Source organism: Cetorhinus maximus, chromosome 3, assembly GCF_964194155.1.
Source record: "Cetorhinus maximus chromosome 3, sCetMax3.hap1.1, whole genome shotgun sequence".
Taxonomy (NCBI): Eukaryota; Metazoa; Chordata; class Chondrichthyes; order Lamniformes; family Cetorhinidae; genus Cetorhinus; species Cetorhinus maximus.
The window spans coordinates 118,227,912-118,250,291 of record NC_135881.1 but is presented as its reverse complement, the minus strand read 5'-3'; the positions used below and the strand labels follow the sequence as shown (position 1 = coordinate 118,250,291).

Sequence of the window (22,380 nt, the reverse complement as noted above, 5' to 3'; positions counted from 1 at the left end):
TAACTACTTACAGGTCAAGTCTGTCATGAGGCCTTCTTTGATGGATTGGGCGTTGTAGCCCAACAGCCTTGGCTGGTGTTTCCAAGACCTCCTTTTCAAGGGCTGTTGCCCACTATGTCTCTCAGTGGATGATTTCACCATCTTCCGGGTGCAGTCATGTTCACTCCTGCTGCTCCTTCCTTCCAAACTGAACCAGAAAAAGGGCAACAAGCACAAAGCAATACGGCGATGAGCTATATGATGTGTGAGGAGAAAGAGGAAGTGGAAAATCTTTGTGATTTTCTTTCCAAGTATTGTCAATAATTTCTCTTTTTCTTCCTGCATTTCCTTTTCTTGGTAGCACTGACCCGTATCTCTGTCTTCTCTTTAATTTCACCGTTGGCTGGACCAGACTCAGGCACGAGCTGAATGTGAATGAGCTCAGTAGTTGGGTTTTCTGACAACTCGTCTGAGAATTCAGGGCCTTCTAGCTTTAAAACTTCAGGGCTTTTACGCAGCTGCTGCTTCAGCTCTTCCAATTCTTTCCTATTCTCATTAATAGTTTCCTGGCTATTCTCAGCTAATTCATTCCTTAACTTGGCCAGATTGGCTTAATTCTTCTTTTTCTTCTTCATGGAGCAGAACTTCACATTTGGCGTGTGGGGGTGGGCCCGACACGCCAGAATGTAAAATGATGGGTGATATGTCGGCCGTGCGTCCTGACTTCATAGTGCTGTCTCGTAATATTTCATTTGGCGGGTGCGCACTGGAGTCGGCTGCGCACCCACCTATAATTGAAAGGCCTATTAAGGCCATTAACATACTAATTAACTTCAAATTTATGTTGCCCATCCAACCTAACAGCTGGCAGGCAGGCAGGTGAAAAGGCCAAGCGGCCTTTATGTTTTTTAGGAAACCTCATCCACAAGCAGGATAAGGTTTCCCAAATAAATACTGATTATATAAAAACTTTATTTTAAAAGTAAAAACATGTCCCATCTCATGTGACACAGTCACTTAAGGGGACATGTTTTATTAAATTTTTAATATTTTTAATAATGTCTTTAAAAAAGCGCTTCAATCTCCCCGAGGCAGCTCCGTGCCTTGGAGATTGAAGCGCTCTTTCTCGTGCATGCCCAAAACTCCCTCCTCCCCCCGCCCGCACACGTAGTGCTCAGCGGCTGGGCCTTAATTGGCCCACCCGCTTGAAATCGTGGTGCCGAGCCGATCACGGGTGACGGTCAGCTCCTCGGCCACTTGTGCCCGCACCCGCTCCCGCCAAGCCTGCCCGACCAATGTAAAATCCTGGCCCATATCTTTTTTGTGGTACAAATTGGGAGTTGATTGTAATTTTTAGCACATTAAAATCCTTTAATAGATTTTCCATTTCCTTTCGAAGGATGCTGACTTCAGCTTGATCTCTGTCCCGGTGTAACACTTCTATGGGCTTCTCCCGTTGCGTCTTTGCGTACTCATTTTTTCTTGCAGCAACACTTCTGGTTTCGAATTGGGAACTTCGCGGGCCTTCGAGATTTATTTCTCCCAGCCAGTTCCTTCCGAGGAGACTCGGTCCCCTGCCTGACATTACAAATAGGGGTAATTTTGCAGACTGTTCCTCATACTGCACCTTGACTTGACATATCCATTTCACATTCATTTCTTCGCCCATGTTTGTCCTCAGCTTTGTGTCCGAAACTTCTAACTTCAAAGGATGGGTTCCTTTACACAGATATCTCAATGTATAATCTCCAATGATCGGCCAGATGGACTGTGCCATTTTGTGTATCTTCTTTAACTTCAGAATTTCTAACAGCACTCTCCATTGCGGTAGCTTATTCTAATGACTTACTGAAGTCTAGACTAGGTTCGGCTAGCAAACGCCTTTGGATAGCATCATCTCCAATCCCGCATATCGGCAGGTCTCTCAACATATTACTAATGGACGTTCCGAATTTGCAATGCTCAATTAAAGCCTTTAAAATTGCCACATAATCAGCTATTATCTCCTCCGGAAGCCTGTCCCTTAAATTGAACGTGAAGCGCTACATGGTAATTGAGGGCTTTGGTCTCAGGTGGCTCTGTACAATTTTTATTAACTTGTCGAAAGTCTTTGAGACTGGGGCGCTAGGTGACATAAGGCTGTGGATTAGCCCGTAAATTTTGCTCCCGCATGAGAACAAGAGAATTGTCCTCTTCTTCTCTTACTCCGTGGTGTCGTTAGCGGTAAAAAAGAACGCTAGGCATTCGACATACTGAGACCAGTCATCTGAAATGGGGTCGAATGGATCAACACACCTGAACTGCGGCATCGTGAACGACTGCAAGGGGACTGTGCTTCCAATGGGCTTTCCAGGTAATGATGAATTTAGGTATTTGGCTTACCACGGAGTTGCCTTCTCCCTGGGGTCTTTTATAATTTTCTGTCCATAGCCATTTTTCATGTATTTATTCTTTTAAATGTATTACCGCTTTAAGAGTAGACACTTTTTTTAAACTCTGTCTCTGCAGCTGTCGGCTTTTCTCTGCAGGGCTTTGCGCTCTTTTTGAGTTTTGGCAGGATCCCCATGATCATGATTCTGCAGCGTTTTTTTTATTTCAAACTGCAGCACTGCTTTCTGCACTGATTGCCGGCTTTCACCTATTTTACAAGAAAAGTATAGATGCTTTTTCCAATGCTTTGCTCACCCATCTTGTGGACTGACACTCGGAGGTCTTGCAATGTTTTCATCCTCATTGCCACTTTTATGTCTTAGGTAAATGAGTTTGTTGGCCAACTGAACTCTAACAGCACGCCTTCCTATGTTCTCATTAATTGCTGCTTGCAATTAATAATGGGGAGAGACTGATGTAAGTATAAACAGCGATGGTTTATTGAGACATAGCGCAGAGCACCAGACCATATGTGCTCATTCAGAAACCTGCAGAACTAGATTTACAGTTCCCAGTTGCCCACGCTGTACAGTGATTTGTCAGTGCTGTCACATGATCAGTAAACTTGCATTCTCTTAAAGGGACAGGGTACCTCACTTTACCACAAAGACGCTCCTTAAAACCTACTTTTTTGACCAAACTTTAGGTCATCTGCCCTAATATCTCCTTACATGGCTCAGTGGCATTTTATGCTTGATAATGAACCAGTGAAACGCCTGAGATGTTTTACTTGTTTCGTTCCTCCAATAAAGAAGTTTGCTAAACACTTTTCCATGATGACAATAACTTCTTTCTCACTGCCGGCTGCTGGTCAGTGGAGAGGGTGGAATGCCTCCTTTCCGGGCTCTGCTGCCAATTGGAGGTCCCCCTCCCACAGTTTTCCCTCCTCATGTCCACACTCTCCTGCTTCCCTGTCCAACACGACCCCTCTCCCCACCCCCTCAACTCTGTCACCCCCTTACCAGAACCTACCTGACATCCCTGGAGATCTGTGTCCATTGCTGAACTCCTCTTCTTTAGCCTATCTGAAGTTTCAGCAGTAGCCACCGCTCCTAGTGGCGCTGTTGGCACTACAGAACTGCTGGTCTCTGATTGGTTGGCAGCACTATGAGGCGGGACTCTCTCCTGAAGCGGGTGGAAGTTTCGCCTCATAATAATTAAAGGCCCATTGGCCGAAAAATTACAGCAGGGCAAGCTTTTCCCAGAAACGGTGGGGGCAGGGTTGTCCCCAGCTTTCTGGCTCGCCATCAGGGCTACTGCTGCCAGCATTAAATTCAGCTCAGTAAAACATTAGAAAAGGATACAAGCAATGTTAATGGGAATGCAATTCCACTGGGATTCTCACACTGCCTTAAATTGAAAAAAAAGCTTTGCAACAACACCAGAAAAACAATGGTTCTGCCAAAGTTATGGTGGATGTTAGGGAGAATCATCCACGGAATTTTGCCCCAATACTACAACAGGTTCAATCATGGGGAAAGTGATAATGAACTAGCTATATATACAGAGGACAGGGTAGATTTTTGTCTTTAACACCTGAGCATTAAGTATCATCTGGGTGTACTGTGCAAAGAAAAATCTGGTGGGGAGGATCACATGCTGCGAACATATTCTGCTGGCATTTCCTTCCATGTTGAAATTACAAAAATCTAACATGGTGCCTCAACACTAGGTGACTGCTTTTGTACAGTTCAAATACTTACAAGAATGAGAAATGTTTAATACCAGTGGGTAGTAATTCATCAGTTGGGAGCAGAAAGGACAAAGTATGGCTAATCTAGCAGAGTGGTCATATATTGTCGGAAAGCAGCAAAGGGTGGGCTCCCTCCATGTTAGTGAGCATGAACAGATAAACTAAGAAAACTCACTAATGAGGTAATCAGGTGCGTGCTTGTGAAAGCATTCGAAAATTAAAGTTGGAAGGTGAAGTTCATGGATGGCTGGCAATGTAACGTCGATGTAACTCTCATGAAGTTTTCTGTGATGTGAAGCTATTTTGTATGGCACACAAAATACTTGAAAGTATAAGGTTGCAATAAATTTCTGTCAAAAGTTTTTTTAAGAAGGTTTCAACCAGTTCATTTATCCCCCTGCCTTTTTCCATATTGACCTTTACCCTTGCTTTTCCTAAAATCTGAAAACAGCCAATGTTGATGAAACATATAATGGCTCCTTTCCTGTGCAGTAAAGTCGGCTGTAAAGTCTGGTAATTAAGGTAACCAAGGAGGCTGAGCCCAGCAGGCTAATGGTGCACCAAACACTTTTATAACTTCAAACGATATCAAAGTCACAGGAGTGGGCTCAGAGTTGAACTGGTTTGAATTAAGCTCACTTCCACACGCTCTGCCCAAAGAAAGCTCCAAACTTCTGGATTTCATTAGAGCCAATTATCTTATCTTTTTCATCTCAGGCCTGACCCTAAGGCTGGCAGGCAGCGAGTCAGCATGTTTGTGTGGTTGTTTAAGAAAGCCTGTAGTCATTCAATGTCCCGAGGACCTGCTAATTAAAACACTTACCCCCTGCCTCTGATAATTAAATATGATAATAATGCTTGTCCAAATAATTTTCCTTATTATTTTCATTAATTTTATTGTTTATCATATAAAACATCCTTAACTAGTTACTTTTATTGTTTACTCACACAGTATGATCTTGAAGGACCTATTGTTCATATTTTGAATTTCAAATTTATTCTCAATGCAGAATTCCTGATAAATTGTACAAATACCGAGGCTGTATAATTTTGTGAGGCCTGAATTTAACCCAGTTTGTCCAACAGGAATGAAATGTGACGGTTCATAACTTTCTCTTCTCTAAGCAGAACAACCCCAGCTTCTCTAATCCATCCACGTGACTGAAGTCCCTCATCCCTGGAACCATTTTTATAAATCTTTTCTGCACCCTCTCTAAAGCCTTCACACCTTTCCTAAAGTGCGTTGCACAGAATTGGACACTAATACACCAGTTGATGCTGAACCAGTATTTTATCGATTCATCATGATTTCCTTGCTTGTACTGTATGCCTTAATATATATATATAGTATTGTATATGCTTTTTAAAATGACTTTCTCAACCACCCTGACAAACTCAAGGATATGTGCACATATAGCCCCTGGTCACCCTGTTCCTTCACCTCTTTTAGATTTCTATCCTTTATTTTACCTTTTCTGGTTCTACCTACCAAAATATATCAATTCACATGTCTTTGGATTAAAGAGGAGACAGTGGCATAGTGGTAATATCACTGGACTAGTAATCCAGAAGCCTGGGCTAATGACCTGGGGTCATGAGTTAAATCCCATCACGGCAACTGCTGGAATTTAAATTCAATTAATAAACCTGGAATATAAACCTAGTCACAGTAATGGTGACCATGAAACTATCACCAATTGTTGTAAAAACCCATCTGGTTCACCAATGCCCTTCAGGTAAGGAAATATGTTGTTCTTACCCAGTCTGGCCTACATGAGACTCAAGACCCACAGTTGACTTTTAACTGCCCTCTGAAATGGCCTGGCAAGACACTCAGTTCAAGGAAAATTAGGGATGGGCAATGAATGCTGGCCTTGTCAATGACACCTGCATCCCATGAATCAATTAATAAAAAAAAAATTAAATTTCATCTATCATGTGTCTGCCCATCCCACCAACCAGCTTATTTATTTTTAGTAGGTTTCTTTGTAGGCTAGGAGGAGTAGGATTGGTCCTAAGGAAACCTTATGCCTCCCTTGCTACCCAGATTCCCTCTTTTAATCCCGTTTCCTACCTCTTCACTGCACCTCACCATTTGCCTTTGTGGTGGGGTCTGTTCCCTTGGGCTCCCTGCAGCAGCCTCCTGGTGTGCGAGATCTCACTCACAGCTGTGGAATTCCTTTCATTTTTGCTAGGTATGGTTGGGAGTCAGTTTTAAAAACTGGTACTGAGGCCCAGGATTTTAAATAGCTCAGGAATCATGCCAGTGCCATCAGGAGTGCTTCCACTCTACAATGGTCCCTGTATGCTGCACTTATACCCTGAGATAAAGTCAAGTCTATAATGTGCAATTCAGTTAATGAATTGATCAAAAATCAATAAGTTTGTTGAATCAATTTACTAAAAAAATCATGATCTGATATGCCATTTGGTACTTTCAAATTTATTGAAATTGCCCTTCTAAAATCATTTTCACATTGAAAACAATGGTAGCTTGAAGGGGTAACACAGTGTAAGCCCCGAGGACAACATTTCCTTTACACATTCCAACCATTCATTCGGTTGGAATGGGGGCAAGTATACAAATCCTTCTACTGATAATTTATTCTACCATCACATAAGAACTTCCAAGAAGAAGTCAAACCTTACTACAAGAGGCCTGAAGTTATTGGCAGGATTAACTGGCTGAATGTTAAAAGCATTGTCCTGTAGTACTAAGTGCACAATATACCCTTGGTCCCCAAAGAGCTATTCAATGCTGTCAGTGTGCACGTTAAAATGTGATCTATTAGGGTCAATTTTCATCTTCACTGCCTGGATGGTTATCTGTTGACAGGGTGAATTGCATGGCCATTATAAAATAACTTAATTTTCATCCCAGAGTGGTTGGTCACATTGCTGGAAAAGATGTCCTATATCAATTGATGTGGGCCTTGGGCAGACTTGAGAAAGAAGATAAGGTTCATCGTGAAATTGATTTGCTGGGACACTAAAAACCAATAAAGATTGACAGGGACATGGGTGATGGGAGAAATTTGTGCAAGATAGGATTTGGGATAAGATTCAGATTATCTGAAGGTTATAAGAATGTAGCTGGGAAACTGCCAAGTAAACCCTTCAACAAATTGATCCTCAAGATGACAGTAATGTAAATAAGGCTTCAGTAGTAGTGAGGTAAAGTGATTCTTGCTCTTAATTCTTTCATGAGATGTGGGTATCACTGGGAATGCCAACATTTGTTGCCCATCCCTAATTGCCCTTGAATTGAATGGCCATTTCAGAGGGCAGTTAAGAGTCAACCACATTGCTGTGGGTCTGGAGTCACATGTAGGCCAGACCAGGTAAGGATGGTGGATTTCCTTCCCTAAAGGGCATTGGTGAGCCAGGTGAGTTTTTACAACAATGAATGATAGTTAGTTTATTGAATTTAAAGTTCAGCAGCTGCCATGTTGGGATTTGAACCCATGTCCCTAGAGCATTAGCTTGGGTCTCTGGATTACTTGTCCAGTAACATTGCCACTACACCACCATCTACCCTACAGCAGCATAAGTAGATAATCTTCTGTTGTGTTTTGTAGTAATTATATTCAATAATGAGATATAACTATAATTAGCAAGACTGCCACTGAGTGTTGTAAATATACTCAGGTATATATATATACTCAGGTATATACTCAGAGAATGCTGCATGAGCAATTCATGGATATTAAATTTTATGAGGTTAAAGAAAGCATCATATTTGCATGTTTATGATTTTTAACATTATTGCTTTGCTTTTAACGTTATTAACCTATATTGGGAAGAAAATCACTGTTATAGCTACACTATACAGGCAGGATGAACAAGATGACATTACTATTGAGGGACATTCCCTCCACATAGTGGTTTCAGTCAGGGAGTTATATAGCACATCTGTTGCAATGTGGTTACAGTCACATAGTTATATAGCACATCTGCTATAATGTTTCAGTGGAATTATGACCTTAACATATATACCACTTGAATTATCAGGATGATTGAAATGCTCACACGCTCAGAAATTTTAAAACCACCTTTGCTGAAGTGACTTGAAAATAAATTGCTGGCAATCCACCTCTCAGCTATAAAGGCAGCACCTATGCATAATGTTCAATCACAAATGTTGTTCCTTACTTTATTCCTTCACAACAAGGTTCTAAAATGGACTCATAAACAAAATATGATCCTTGTATGTGTGTGAAAAACATAATTCGAGGTTTATTGCGCGGTTTAATATATTATCATAATAGTTTATCAAAGTACATCAAACATTCAAGTGTTTGGATGAGTATCAGTGTAATCACAGCACCAGTGACTAATTCTATAAGTAAGAGTTTCTTACTGTATCTTATGTATTTTACTGTAGCATTTTCCAACTTCCTAACAGTTCCTAGATGATGATAAGTTCTATGGCAATAAAACAGAGAAAAAACATTGACGGGGGAATATGAACAGGCTATGACACACTCAAGTGGCTTAAATAGTGGCACTAAATCATTCAACCCTAAAAAAATGCTGCTTGGGACATATTCTCTCAACTAGAGTTTCTTTTTTAAATATAAGCAACAGTCTGGCGATACTTTAAAATAAAATATCACTGTGCAATGTTCCTATTGGATTTGCATCATTCATTATCCTTACTGACCACCATTTGGACCTTTAATTTGTTTCATGTACATGTAGCGCTATGTCATGAAGTGAGAAGATTGGTGCTCAGCAATATTATGATGTTCGACAAGGTTTATGATGTGTTCAGCTGAGTGTTGTACTGAGAACCAGTACACTTTTACAGAGGTCCTGTACACATTATGCACATTGTGTGTGACACCACACGGTCAATCTAGTTTTAATAGGTTGAGACAAAAATCCCAAATAAACAGCACTCAACATGGCATCTTGTCTGGGAAGATTCTGCCTGACCGACCTCTTTGATTTTTCCAATGAAGCAACAACCCAAGTCAACTGTGGTAAACCCTACAACATTATGTATTCAGTCTTCCAAAACACATTTGATAAAGTTCTACATGAAAGGTTGCTAATTAAGCTCAAAGCTCTGGAGATTAAGAGCAAAGCATATGTTTGAATAAAAAGCTGTCTGAAGGGTAGGAAACAATGGGCACTGGTTAGAGAGAGAATATCAGGGTGGGAGTTTGGGGTGGTGGGGGTGTGGAGGGGTAGGGTGGTGTAAGCATTAAATGGGATGTCCAAGGACTCAGTGTTAGAACTAGCTCTGTTTTCAATTTACATCAATGAGTTGTATTCTGAAACCCAATGCAAATTAGTTAAATTTACAAATTATACCAAATTAAGAGGGATGTTGGAATTGAAAGGAGAGATCAGAAAATGCTGAATGAGCTAAACAAAATATAGGAGCAGACGCATAAAGGCAGATGAAATTTAATGCAGATGAGTGAAGAGTGTTGAACATAGAAAGATAAAATTAGTAATATAAATACTACCTGAATGTGCTGAAATGGCCACGGATGAAGTTAAGGGAGACTTGGACTCAACACTCAACATGTTCAAGCAATAGTGCAGTAATCAACAAAGCCAATAGGGTGTTGAATTACACAGCCAAATCAGAAGAATACTAGTCAGACTGAGTAATGGTCAAACTGTACAATGCTCTGGTTAGACCACATTTTGAGTACTGAATCTAGTTCTGGATATTGAGAAACAAGTGAGACAGTCAAGAGGTGGTGTAGTGAACAGCCAAAATACTGACATCCAGGGGGAAATTTCAACCCCCAAAAACTGGTGGGTTTAGGTCAGATGGGACATTAAAGTGTTAAATATCTGAATTCCAACCCCAACCTGCTTCCAATCCATCCACTTGCAGTTTTAATGAGCTGGGAGGGGAGGTGGGGAACAGAGGACAACCTGCTCCCAAGAGGAAGGTTGACAATTTAAATATTATAATGAGGCTGCATGCCCCATATCCTCATAGTTATCCACTATTTCAACCCAACTCTGTTCATCCAGGTTTCCCAAACCTTGTGAAAACCAGCAGCTACAGAAAGGTGAGGACTGCTAGATTAACGAGGTAAATGTCATTGCAGTTACCTGTTGGATCCAATGTATCTGGCCTGCCAACCCTCCTGTGATTAGACACTCATCCCCAAATTTTCCAATCTCTCCTTGACCTCCCAACTGCTGAGGACTCCCATCTTCCCATCCCAACTCCCAAGACTTCTATCCTCCCACCTCCAAGGTGACTGGTCTTTCTCCACTTCCCCCCACCACTCCAATGCCTCCACCAATCCACCACCACTGACCTCACACTGCCCCCCGTTTCCACCCCCCACCACCCTCTCGGTCAGGAATTGGTGCCCTCCTCACGCTTCAAGTCAGGGCTCAGACCTACCCGGTTCTACAACTCTTCCTAATGCTCCCAACAAGCTGGAAGCCAAGCTTTGCCTGTCAATCAGATTGACTTCCGGGCAGGGAACCTGCTAGTAATGGCACACGTGTGCTGAGGAGTTAAAACTTCAGAGAATGCGGGAAAACCCTAACCTCCAGATTCCCCACATGTTACCAGATAACCCTGTTCCCAGTGGGTGGAAAAGTTAAAACCTCTACCTCGCTCCCCCGTCCAAAGTGGATACATTTGATTTGAGATGAAATCTTATACACTTTTCCAATGATCTCTATATTCAAAAGAATACATTAGCTTTGAACTTGCCCAAATATCACTATAGGTGGGAACACACCTGAAAGCTGTAAGGTATTCCACATCTCCCATAGGGGGATCAAGACCACCTGTCCAGGCGATATTCACATTGAAGCCTTCACCAGGGCCGCTTCCAACCTGAAAACAGGACGGCACCAAGAAAGAAAAATATATATTTTTGGATAAAATAGCTTTGAAACCAACATCAAAGAACATGCCGAAATCAACCAGACGATGCTTGACAAGCACTGGTTGGGGCCGTGCACTTGGTCTGTACTGGGACACAGTCCCGGCGGACAATTTTGCAATCCACAGCAATTTAAAGTGCAACAGCGAAGAATGAGCTAATTAGGAATAATCATGCAACGCAATTAGACCAGAACGATAAAAGAGGCCGATGAGAAATGCAACCTACCTCGTCTGGGGCTCCACTACCAGGGAAGAAGTTTCCTTCATCATAACGGTGGAGGGAAATATAAAGCACGTTGGGGTCATTATAAAAGGCTTGCTGTGTACCGTTACCATGGTGAACATCCTAAAGGTGAAAGGAAACAAATGACAAATGTAATAATGTCCAGCTCCTGCTTAAAGGTCACTTTTGCCTTCCCCCTCCTCCCCCTCACAAACTTCCTGAACCTTCAAACAAATTACTCCTTAATGTGCTCATTTTTTAAGCTTGTTTCTCTAGTCAGGAAACCATAGCAAACATGCCCTGGAGACTCCAGAAGAGCAGTCACTGAGAAATTCCAGCTCTTTTCCACATTTAGATATTTATACCCTGGGTCTTTGTACTATTTGTCTCAGTGATAGAATCTAGCATCCTACTTTATGCAAGAATTTTATGACTTATTAACTGCTAACAGTTCATAACCCCTCAGGGTCAATTAGCTGCTTGAATTAGCCTCTAAAGAAAGCCAAGTGTTACATTACAAAAACTGTATTTTTTAGTATAATCTGTAGGGCACAACAATTATGTGAATTTCCAATCAACAGGAAGTTTAATTTTCAAAAGTAATGTGCAGTGAGATTTATTACAGCAAGTACAGTTTTCCTGGAAACTTCAGAGAGACCCAGTGCCAGACTTGCGAGGAAGTGACAATACTTACAGAGGAAGTGATGCAAAATGTAAGTTTAATAGAAGGTTTATCCCATTTACAGATTTGTCAGCTGTTGAAAGGTTTAGGCCAGTTCTTCATAATCATATTACATGTACTCCTGATGGTAGATTGTTTGCAATTTTTCTTTCCCTGCAAAATTATTCTAGCCTATTGTAAAAAGCATGTTTTCCTAATAGAATCAATGTAATTTCAAAAGATTTAAACTGATCAGATTATTCCAATGACTCTAAACATTTACAGACATATATGCACATTTGAAAGGCCTTTAGGATGGTATCCTTTATCCTGTAACTGGTCATAAATAAAGACTTTTGGTATGAAAGTTTTTTTTCTCCTTTTTCAGGGATTACGATTCAGGATAGTGATGATGTGATTTATTACTTGCAAAAAAAAAATGTGGCAGTTACAGGTGGGACTCATTATTATTCGATGCCAAGCTTGATTTCCTCTGCATTCTTTTCACTGGCTAGCTTATCACATCACCTTGTGAGCTGTCAGGACAGTCAAATATAGTTTATCCAATTATCAATATTTAGTACTCTTGAGCCTAATGTAAGTGTAACAATAACAGAAAAGGTCATATGCGTTATTATTGAATTAGAACTTAAATATTTATACAAACTTACGAAATAGGAACAGAAGTAGGCCATTTGGCCCTTCGAGCTTGCTCTGGCATTCATTAAGATCACGGCTGATCTGTTTGTGTTTCGAATTCCACATTCCTATCTACCCCCAATAACCTTAGATTCCCTTACCCAACAAGAATCTATCTACCTCCGTCTTAAAAATATTAAATTACCCCGCCTCCAGTGCATTCTGAGACAGAGTTCCAAAGTCGCACAACCCTCTGAGAGAAAAAATTCTCCTCATCTCTGTCTTAAAAGGGCAACCCCTACTTTAAAACAGTGCCCCCAAGCTCTGGACTCACCCACAGGGGAAACATTTGATGGAGATGGGCATTATTCTTTAAAGGTAATAAGAGTTTATCAACACTACCCAGAGCCTGCTTGCTAATCCAAATGGTCTGTGTATTTTTACTTGCATTGCATACTTAGTTGTGTACATTCTTAGTAATTCATGCAGATTAAGCATATTGTTATTGACACATGCTATGGTCATAGAATTTTGCCTTCAAATTACAAAATAATTACTTTGTTCATAGGGTTGCCAGAAATTAGCTAGCTTATTTTCTGACAAATTGCCAAAAGTTATTAATCCAACATTGTGAATGTCAACAATAGTAACAATTTGTAATAACATAATAAAACATCCACTTGTGATTCACATTGGGGATAGGGGGTGCCAACCAAGAGTAGAAGAATTAGATTATATGAACATTAGGAGAGAAGTTTTGAAAGAGGGGAAAGAAGCAATGAAGTGGCTATAGAAGGGAATTACAGAAGTATGATCTGGTTGCCTGAGGATTCTGGCATTGAAAAAGGAATGGCAAGGAATGGACACAAGGTGCACTGAATGCTTACAGGGACTTGGCCAGTACACAATCAAGTCCAAAACTCAATAAATTCTCCATATGTTTGATTAAATATTTTTAATTCTTAAAAAATTGAATACAATTGTGCCATTTCAAAGCAATTCAAGGATTTAAATGAATTTTCTAAAATTTTGAATTTGGCTCTGGGGTTTAAAAGACTTCTGAATCCTAAGATTCCATTATGGATTTTAATCATTCCTAGAGTTCACCATATTGTATCATAATGTGAATCATGAAATAATATCCTTCTGAAATTTTGACAATATACTTCAACCAGTGTGATTTTCTGTCATCAATAGAATTTTCATTTTTTAATCACAGCCTATAATAATCAAAAGCAATCCTAATGCTAGTGAGTAAGTAAAAGGCTGAAATTTAATCTCAGGGTTCATATGACGTCCATAAACTACTTGGACTTTGCTCTTGTGGTTTATAATGTTATTTGAAACCTTCAAGTAAATTACAACCTTCTTACTCATTTCCTACTATCTGTAATTGTTTTGGGGAGTAGCTCTTACTAGTGTACACTACAGTTGCTTTAAGTGTGTGGATGATTACCACTGAATATGCTTGTTCTGCCACTACAGCACTATTTTCTGTCCTTAATAAAATGGATATCTTATTAAGGCAAAGGGATGGCAATGCTAACAATTGGGTGCAGTATGATATACAATATGCTCACAATATTTGGGGTGGTTAGAACAGGCAGTCCTTTTACCTCTGGAATCAGGGATCAAACCCACGGGCAGATTAATACGATGAACATTTCCTGTGGATGGCCTAAGACGTATTTGGAAAAGAATTCTTTTAGGTGCCAGATGCAGTGAAATCGTAGGCACATTGGCCCAGACCATCCGGTCTCTGTATAGTCGGAGACGGAATGTACACCCCAAGATAGGCTACAGGATCCCTCGGAAGTCTCAACACAATAACTCTGTTGGAATTGCCCGGGAAGTTTGAACTTCTGATGCGGCAACTCCCCTGCTCCCTGGGACCATCTGAAAAATTCTCCATCTCTGAGTTAGAGTCAGAGGCCAGAATCGTCCCAGATTTGCACAAAGTGCAGTAGTGGGCAGGAAAAAGGATGTTTTAACCGCTGGCCGCAATGACGGGTTTTCAAACCATATCATCCCATACCCAGCACATATAGCCTCATTAATAATGCATTCGCAGGAAACACTCTGATCGCTGGTGGGGTGGCCTCTGATTCACCTACTCCGCCGTCACCTCAGGCCTTCAGTAATCTGGGCGCCATATTTAAAGGTTGCCCTTGCACAGAGCTAGCACTTTCTAAGAGATCAGAAACAGCTGCTAAGTCATGTCTGCCAAACATGCTGCCTCCAAATTTAGTGATGCCTCCCTCCAGCGCCTACTGGACGTAGTGGAGGCCCGCTGCAATGTCCTCTACCCCCGCTCTGGGCGAAGACCAGCATGCAAGCTCACCAATCCAGCATGAGAGGCGGTGGCAGCAGTGGTCAGCGCCAATGCCCACCAAAGAAGGACAACCACCTAGTGCCGAAAGAGGATGAATGATCTCCTCTGTTCCACCAGGGTAAGCCGCTCTTCTCATCACTCTCAACTCACACGCTCACAAACCCATCACACACACATCCACAGGGATCTCATTCATTGCCATTTCAAGGGGCATCACCATTCACTCTCTCACACACCTTCATTTGCCCTGTGAATTGTGCCTTTATCCCACCCATGGCACCACTCACCACCCACACATGCCAGGCCTGCTTCTCATCTGGCCTGGCAAGCGTCCCACTTACACTGTCTCCATCTGTCTTCATGCAGGACAAGCTGACAAAAGGGAGAGGTCGCAGACTGGTGGAGGAATGTCTGACATCAAGGTCCTGACAGACTTTGAAGATAGAGTTATCCAGCTGCCAGCGATGATCGGGACCATTCCTGTGCTGACGGTGAGGTTGGCAGTGCTTAAGCAAGTAAGGATCCAGCAGTACAACATCATTACAAGACTTTGTCTCCGAGTGTGATGTCCGGTAGAGGCAAAGGCGGTAAAGGTCTCAGTAAAGGTGGTGCTAAACAGCACCGGATAATCCTCTGAGATAATATCTATGGGATCATTAAACCCTCCATTTGCTGCCTCACTTGATGTGGAGGTGTTAAATGCATCTCCGGCCTTTACGAGGAAACTTACGGTGTTCTCAAGGTCTTCTTGGAAAATATCATCCATCTGACAGCCATGGTGTGAGTGTGTTCCTCTGTTCTGCAGTCCCCTGCCATGCACTAATTATCTCCCCTTGCTTTCGCAGGTACACCTGGGAAGCAGCCAAGGAGGTTCATGTGCCAGGCCCTCGACTCTAGCCTCGAAGACACCTCGGAAGAAGAATCTGATGACACCCTCCTTGAAGTCCCATCACGGCGCTCACCCACAACTTCCACCAGCGCAGAGATACACACCTCGGTGGGACCTAGTTCTAGAGTAGCCCCAGGGATCACAATCTGGTGAGCACATCACACTGTCTGATCCACAGCAGGCGGCGGCAGGGACTCCCCAGGTTTCTGGCATTCGAAGGACTGCTGGAGGCCAAAAATCTGCCGAGTCCAAGTCAGATGACGAGCCTCTGGACTCAGTCATACCTCAGCTGGAGCTACAAAAGCAAACTCAGGAACATCAGGAAGGGATGTCTGCTGCACTCCTCAGATTGCAAGGCACAATGGAGGAGTCCGTCCACTTTCAGGCTGAGGTGGTAGCACTGGCATGCCAACACACCGAGGTCAACACTGGTAGGATGGTTGTTTCCATGGAGACCTTGGTCTACGGCATCGGCCCTGCACTGCTGCGTGGGCTGAACCCCATCGCTAAAGCCATAGTTGGCATCCAAAAGTGTCAACGTGAGAGGGGTGCAGGTCAGCTCCAGCTTCTCCTTCTCCTCAAGGAGTCAGCCAGGTGTCCTCGGGCACCCATAGGGAGGAGGATCAGCAGGTGCACGCCCCGGGGGCATCCACCCAGGTGACTCTGGGAGCATCAGGCCCATCCGTACCTCCTCTTCCTGTGACCCCAGCAGCTCCAGCTCCACAGGCTGAGGAGGGTGCCACTGCCACACAGCAGGACGACGAAAGCAGGATGACAAAAGCAGGCCGGATCCTTCCAGGTCTCGGCCTCCAGAGGACACCCGCCTAGCTCATCACAGACAGGGCTTAGCAGTCAGCAGGCTGCCTGCACCTCTGCTGTGGATATCAGGGGAGCACCAAGATGTAGCGGCAGTTTTAGGAAGGTTAAGAAGATGTAGTTGCACAGCCTGGGCACGGGTGTTAATCACATGTACATAACATTCACTATTGTAAATAAACTCCCAAGAATGTCTCCCTGCCTATGGCTCTTTGTTATGATGAGCAGTGTTCTTGTCACTCAGATGTGAAACCTTGGTCCCTGCACGAGATAAAGGCAGGTGTCTCTGTCCAGGGCCTCCTCCCTGTGCAGTGTGTAACCTTCAGATCAAAGTGATAGTCTGGCTTCACACTCACTGGACACATTACTGATGCCTGCAGCTCGATGGTGCTTGTTATTGCTGCAGGATTTGTGGGCAGGCATCACAGAGTTCCATCATTCTCTCTGTGTGGCTCTCAGCATATTTGAGGTGGGGTTGGTCCCCCATCTCTTCAGCATTTGTGACCCGTGATACTGTGCTCCTGAAGGGCTCAGGTGCTGAAGGCTGACAAAGGATCAGATGCATTTAAAGTTTCACAGCTGTGTCTCCATGATATGACCCTGATCACAGAGCGCAAGCGAGCTGCCCTCAGTCAGGCAGGAGTCAGACATTCACAGAGGTCATGTGAAAATCTATGGAGTGTCCTCACTGCATGTTGTCATTATCCTTCTGGAATCTAATGAATATTAGAACCTCTGCTGCGTCCATGAGCACTGAGGGTATGTGCGCTGCCATCAGCCACACCGGAGTCAAACATTCACAGATGCAAGGTGACAATGTCAGGACTGTCCTCACTGCATCTCATCATCCTCCATGAATGTTGCAGCTATGAGGGCCTCTTAAGCACGCCTGCCTCTTCTGGCCAGTGCAATGGCCTCATCGCCAGTGTCCTCGCCTTCTCGGACCTCATCATTGACATCCTCTTCGATGTCCTCCTCATTGGAGGATACGTGCAGCTCCTCTAACTCCCTCTCTGCCAGGTCAAGTGACAATGATGTGCAACACCCTTTGGGGACTGTATTGTAGTGCTCCACTGGACCTGTGGAGGCACCAAAAACTTATTTTCAAGATGCCTATCATTTGCTCCACCAAAGTCCAGACCGTGGCATGAGCTTCGTTATACCGTCGTTCTGCTGCAGTCTGAGGCCACCGCACGGATGTCATCAGCCACGTCCTCTCTGGGTAGTCCTTGTCCCTGAGGAACCAACCCTGCAGCCTCTGTGGACCCTGGAAGGTGCCAGGGATCTGAGACTTGCTAAGGATGCAGGAGTCATGGACGAATCCCTGGGAATTGTGCACAGACATGTAGGATGCGTTTGTGGTGGTCACACACTAGCTCAACATTCAGCAAGTGGTAGCCCTTGCAGTTGACGTAGTTGACTGCTTGTTTCCACAGAGAACTAAGCGCCACGTGAGTGCAGTCAATGGCACCCTGCTCATGTGGAAAACCTGAGATCTGTGCAAATCCCAGCGCTCTTGCTTCCTGGCTTTCCTGATCACGGGCAAAAAGCACAAAGTTGTGTGCCTTCATGAAGATGATGTCCGTGACCTCCTGGATACACTTGTCTGTGGAGGCTTGCACGATCCCACACAAGTCACCTATGGACCCCTAGAAGGAGCCACTGGCATAAAAACTGAGTGCTGCAGTCACTTTCTCGGCCACTGGCAATGGATGCCCTCCTTCTCCCCGTGGTGCCAAATCCTGCAGCAGATGGGATTTGTGACCGGCCAGTTCCCTAGACATGCACAGCCTTTGGCGACAATGGTTCTCAGTCATCTGCAGGAATGATTGGCCCTGTCTATAGACCCTGGGTCTAGCGAGGTGCCTAAGAGCGATCGCTCGCTGTGGATCTTCAGCTGTGTGCACAGCAGGCCCTGCTGCATCTTCACCTTGGAGGATGTGCTCCTCTCTTTGCCGACCCAGGCACCTCTGCCGCTCTCTTATTCTTCTTCTGCCTTCAGCCATGAGGCATACCGTTAAATTACCATGATCCTGATGTTCTCCTCCTGCAGGATCAAAGAAAGAGATAAAAGCAAAATACTGTGGATGCTGGAAATCTGAAAAAGAAACAGAAGATGCTGGAAAAACTCAGCAGGTCTTACAGCATCTGTGAAGAGAGAAACAGAGTTAATATTTTGAGTCTGCATGACCCTTCTTCAGAGCTGACCCTTCTTCAAAGAGAGAGATGCCTGGGTTAGCATGGGTGTACTAAGAACCTCTCTTGGTTAAGTCTGAAGGCCCCTTCATGCATGTTGGAGAGTGCTGACCACCACTTGGATAGCCAGTGTGTAGTGCACTCATTGGCTATCTGAAATCCTACCCAGCTCCACCCCACTCCACTTGACTGATTAGCTGCAACTTTGACCTCTGGACTGCATGCTGTGCTCTCAGCTTAGGCACATGCATTCTCCTAACACACACTGCAAGGCTGCACTGTTAGCTTGGACCATAATGGATACTGGTCCAAATGTTAATGAAGACATTTCAAGGGGCTGTGAGTGCCTCCGCCGGTGACTGCGCCATGGCCACCTTTCGCAAGGGGATTATACAACGTACTCAGTCGTCCGATTGTTCTGCTGCCCCCTAGAATGCACATTAATTTGCAGTCTGCGCCTGAGGGGTAAAAAGTTCTGGAGCATTTGGTGGCACTTTCATGCTTTTGTGTTGCTTGTGTGGGCAGAAAAGCTTCAGAGGCCCAACTCCAAGCATGTCAATGGAGCTGCTGAACGGTCTCAGCTGCGGAGGAATGCTTTCCCAATTGCGTGGCTGCTTCCCTCATCACCCCACTCACTCCAACCCCCTGGCATGTGCTTGAGTATTTCCTTCAGTCTGTGCTACCAACCAACCAACCCGTGCTTGCAAAACTGAAAACAGTGTCCAACATTAGGTGTGATTTTACAATTGGACAACATTTGCTATATAATCCTCAGTATGCTAAGAATTACGCTGACAACAATTTAAGATTGTCAGTCGGGCTCACATGGCGCATTTGCGTGTATTGAAAGCTACATATATTAATATACAGGGCCCTGATCTTTGCACACAGAAAGAGCATGTACACACATTGTGCCTATTTCAGCTAAACAAAATAAGTGACAGCCATTCACTGACTCATTCCTCAGGGGCAATGCCTTGACCAATCAGGTTCAGGCTGCCTAGTTTAAATTTCAAACAATGTTTGGAAGTTAACTGACAGTCACCATCACTGGTACATTCTCCATGGCAAGGCCACTTGCCAATCAATCAGCACTCTCTTCACATACAGTATAAATTGTTTCCCCTTATATTGGTATTCTTGCGAAGTGTCCTGATGAGTACAAGACAAAAAGCTCAGACATTTTTCTTTTTTCAGCAATATTCCATTTGATAAACACAGATTTACCAAAACATAAATGCTTAAAATAATTGCTCATCTATTAATAATGGAATTGTCTATGTTGAATGTACAATGGAGATGAAGTTGATCTACACCAGTAGCGTAAAACAGGTTCATAGCAAACTGGGAGCCCATTTACACAGCTGCTGTTTTTCTAGAAAATCAGGTGCAGTATAATATGAACTGTTGATTCACAATGAGTTTGTTTTGCGATGCTGTTGTAGGTCAATTTCACCTTCAATATTTGCTTCTTTTGAAAGCATATTAAGAGGAACATCAAGATGCACAATGATGCAACATCATGAGCTCTATTCAAGAAGTCCACAAGAAAGAACCAGGTCTATAAAGCAGAACTTAAAATAAGTAGCTACATTTACACAGGAGTTATAGTCTCACAATTCTTAACAAATCACCATAAAGCAGATGGGTCAGAAAAGATTTACTAAGATGATTCCAGGGATATGGGGCTTTAGTTGTGGATATGGGCCTCTTTTCATTACAGCAGAGAAGATCCAGAAGAGATCAGATAGATAATTTCAAAATCATGAAAGGTTTGATAAGATAATCAGGAAAATGTATTGTACTTGCCAGTGAATTATTAGATAGAGGGCATTATTCTATACATTATCCCAGATAGCTCCAACTCTCTCTAATAGTTCAACACATAAACAATGAATACAAGTAGTGGAATGATGGGAGAGCCTAGGAGAATTATTTATACAGACAACATTGTTACCACATTGAAACTCTATCAGAAACAATGATGAAGGAAAAATTAATAATCGCGTTTATAAAGGAAGTGGCAAAATATTTGAAAAAGGAAAAACTTAAAAGTGGAAAGAGAAGGGGATTGGCATGAAGTGCATAGCTTTCAGAATCCGTGCACAGGCACAATGAGCTCTTTCCCTACAGTGAAGCTTTATTATCATATAATTTTATACATTAAACAGGGTTACTGTCCAGCTTTCATTTTGATTTAGTTTAAAACACTTTCAAAGCTGTTCTTTCAGATTAGAATCTTAATAATAATCCTAAGTAATGTTGGTCCATAGGAAAACTAAGAGCTTCCTGAATTCATTTGTGATAAGAGGGTAAATCAGAAATTCTTCCAAAATGTCTTTGGTTTTGTGATGATTTTGATGTCTTTATACATGCAAATAAATACTATTACCAGACAAAAATATTGAATATACTGCTCTGGTGATATTATTACAATTATCAGTTGGTGCACATTTTTGACTAATTAACCATCCATTTTTAGTTCCACTAAGTGCACTAGATCAAGGATACAAAGTTTTCCTCTTTCCTGATCATGTAACTTAAAATAAATACCACAAGAACAACTGTTACTTTCACCAGTAAAATATTTTTCTTTTATAAATTGTCTTCTTTTATGATCTGTCTTCTGCATTTGGGTCAGCTCCTATCGAATCCTATCGTCGATAAAATTCTGAAACTTGGCAGTACATACTATGACAGCAAGTCAGGGTTGACTCTGCCATTGATTTTACCAACCATTTCCTTGTAGGGAACTGACTAATCTCCATTCTATGTTCCCCTAAAGTGATGCATCTCAGCTTAGGGATTCAGTGCATGCAGATGGTATATGTGACACTGGCCATCATTAGCCCAATATCCTAGTACAATGTATTGTGACACTATATGTCATTTCTTTAATTGCACTGAGCAAAATAACATTAACAACTCTCAAACAATTGAATAATCGAGAATCATGAAGTCGAGCAAATTTGAAACTTGTCTCCTGTTTAAAAAATTATTGAGATAGCAGTCCTCAATATCTGGTAAAGGGCAATATCTAAAACATATCATTCATAAAATATCTCTGTATTGTGCCTTGAATATTAATATACATACCCAGTCCACGATTAATATCTTGCCTATATTTAGCTTGTGCTTCAAGTACTTGGCAGTAATTGCCACAGAATTAAAGAAGCAGAACCCCCTATGGAATAGAGAAAAGAGAGAAATAAAAAGGCAAATCTGTCAGGAAAATGGTTATAAATAATGATCTGGGGCATTTTTTAAAATGCTATATGATCTCTGTGGCCATAAATCTGCTTCTGGGAGTACCTAGAAAGCTTTTCCTTTTGCGTTTTACAGCCATCTGTTAATAATTAGAGTGTTGTAGAGGCCAGAGCTATGCAGGTGACTGGCAGTAACCCCAGCGCTGTTAAAACAGGCAATGCCTCTGGTACTTACATGGCAGTGGACTCTTCGGCATGATGGCCAGGGGGCCTGACAACAGCAAATCCATTCTATAAAACAGAAAATAAATACTGGTTTAATCTAATGACAGATTTCCGTGAGCTTTGAAGCATTTATTTATTTTTGTTTTAGCGCACGTAAATCGAGAGCTGACTGTGATGGAATAAACAGAACATTTTTCTACTCTGCATTTACAAA

General features: G+C 42.6%; 1 protein-coding gene across 2 annotated transcripts in view; it reads right to left on the bottom strand.

The window, feature by feature from the left end:
• Positions 1-22,380, bottom strand: part of LOC144678862 (histone deacetylase 9-like) — a 635,070-nt gene that overhangs the window by 118,603 nt on the left and 494,087 nt on the right. For both annotated transcript variants that reach the window (XM_078538855.1, XM_078538856.1), the window contains exons 17-20: positions 22,177-22,232; positions 21,832-21,919; positions 11,206-11,325; positions 10,831-10,928 (exon numbers count right to left, since the gene is read on the bottom strand). In XM_078538855.1, the coding sequence (XP_078394981.1) occupies positions 10,831-10,928; positions 11,206-11,325; positions 21,832-21,919; positions 22,177-22,232 (362 nt within the window). The remainder of the gene's footprint in view (positions 1-10,830; positions 10,929-11,205; positions 11,326-21,831; positions 21,920-22,176; positions 22,233-22,380) is intronic.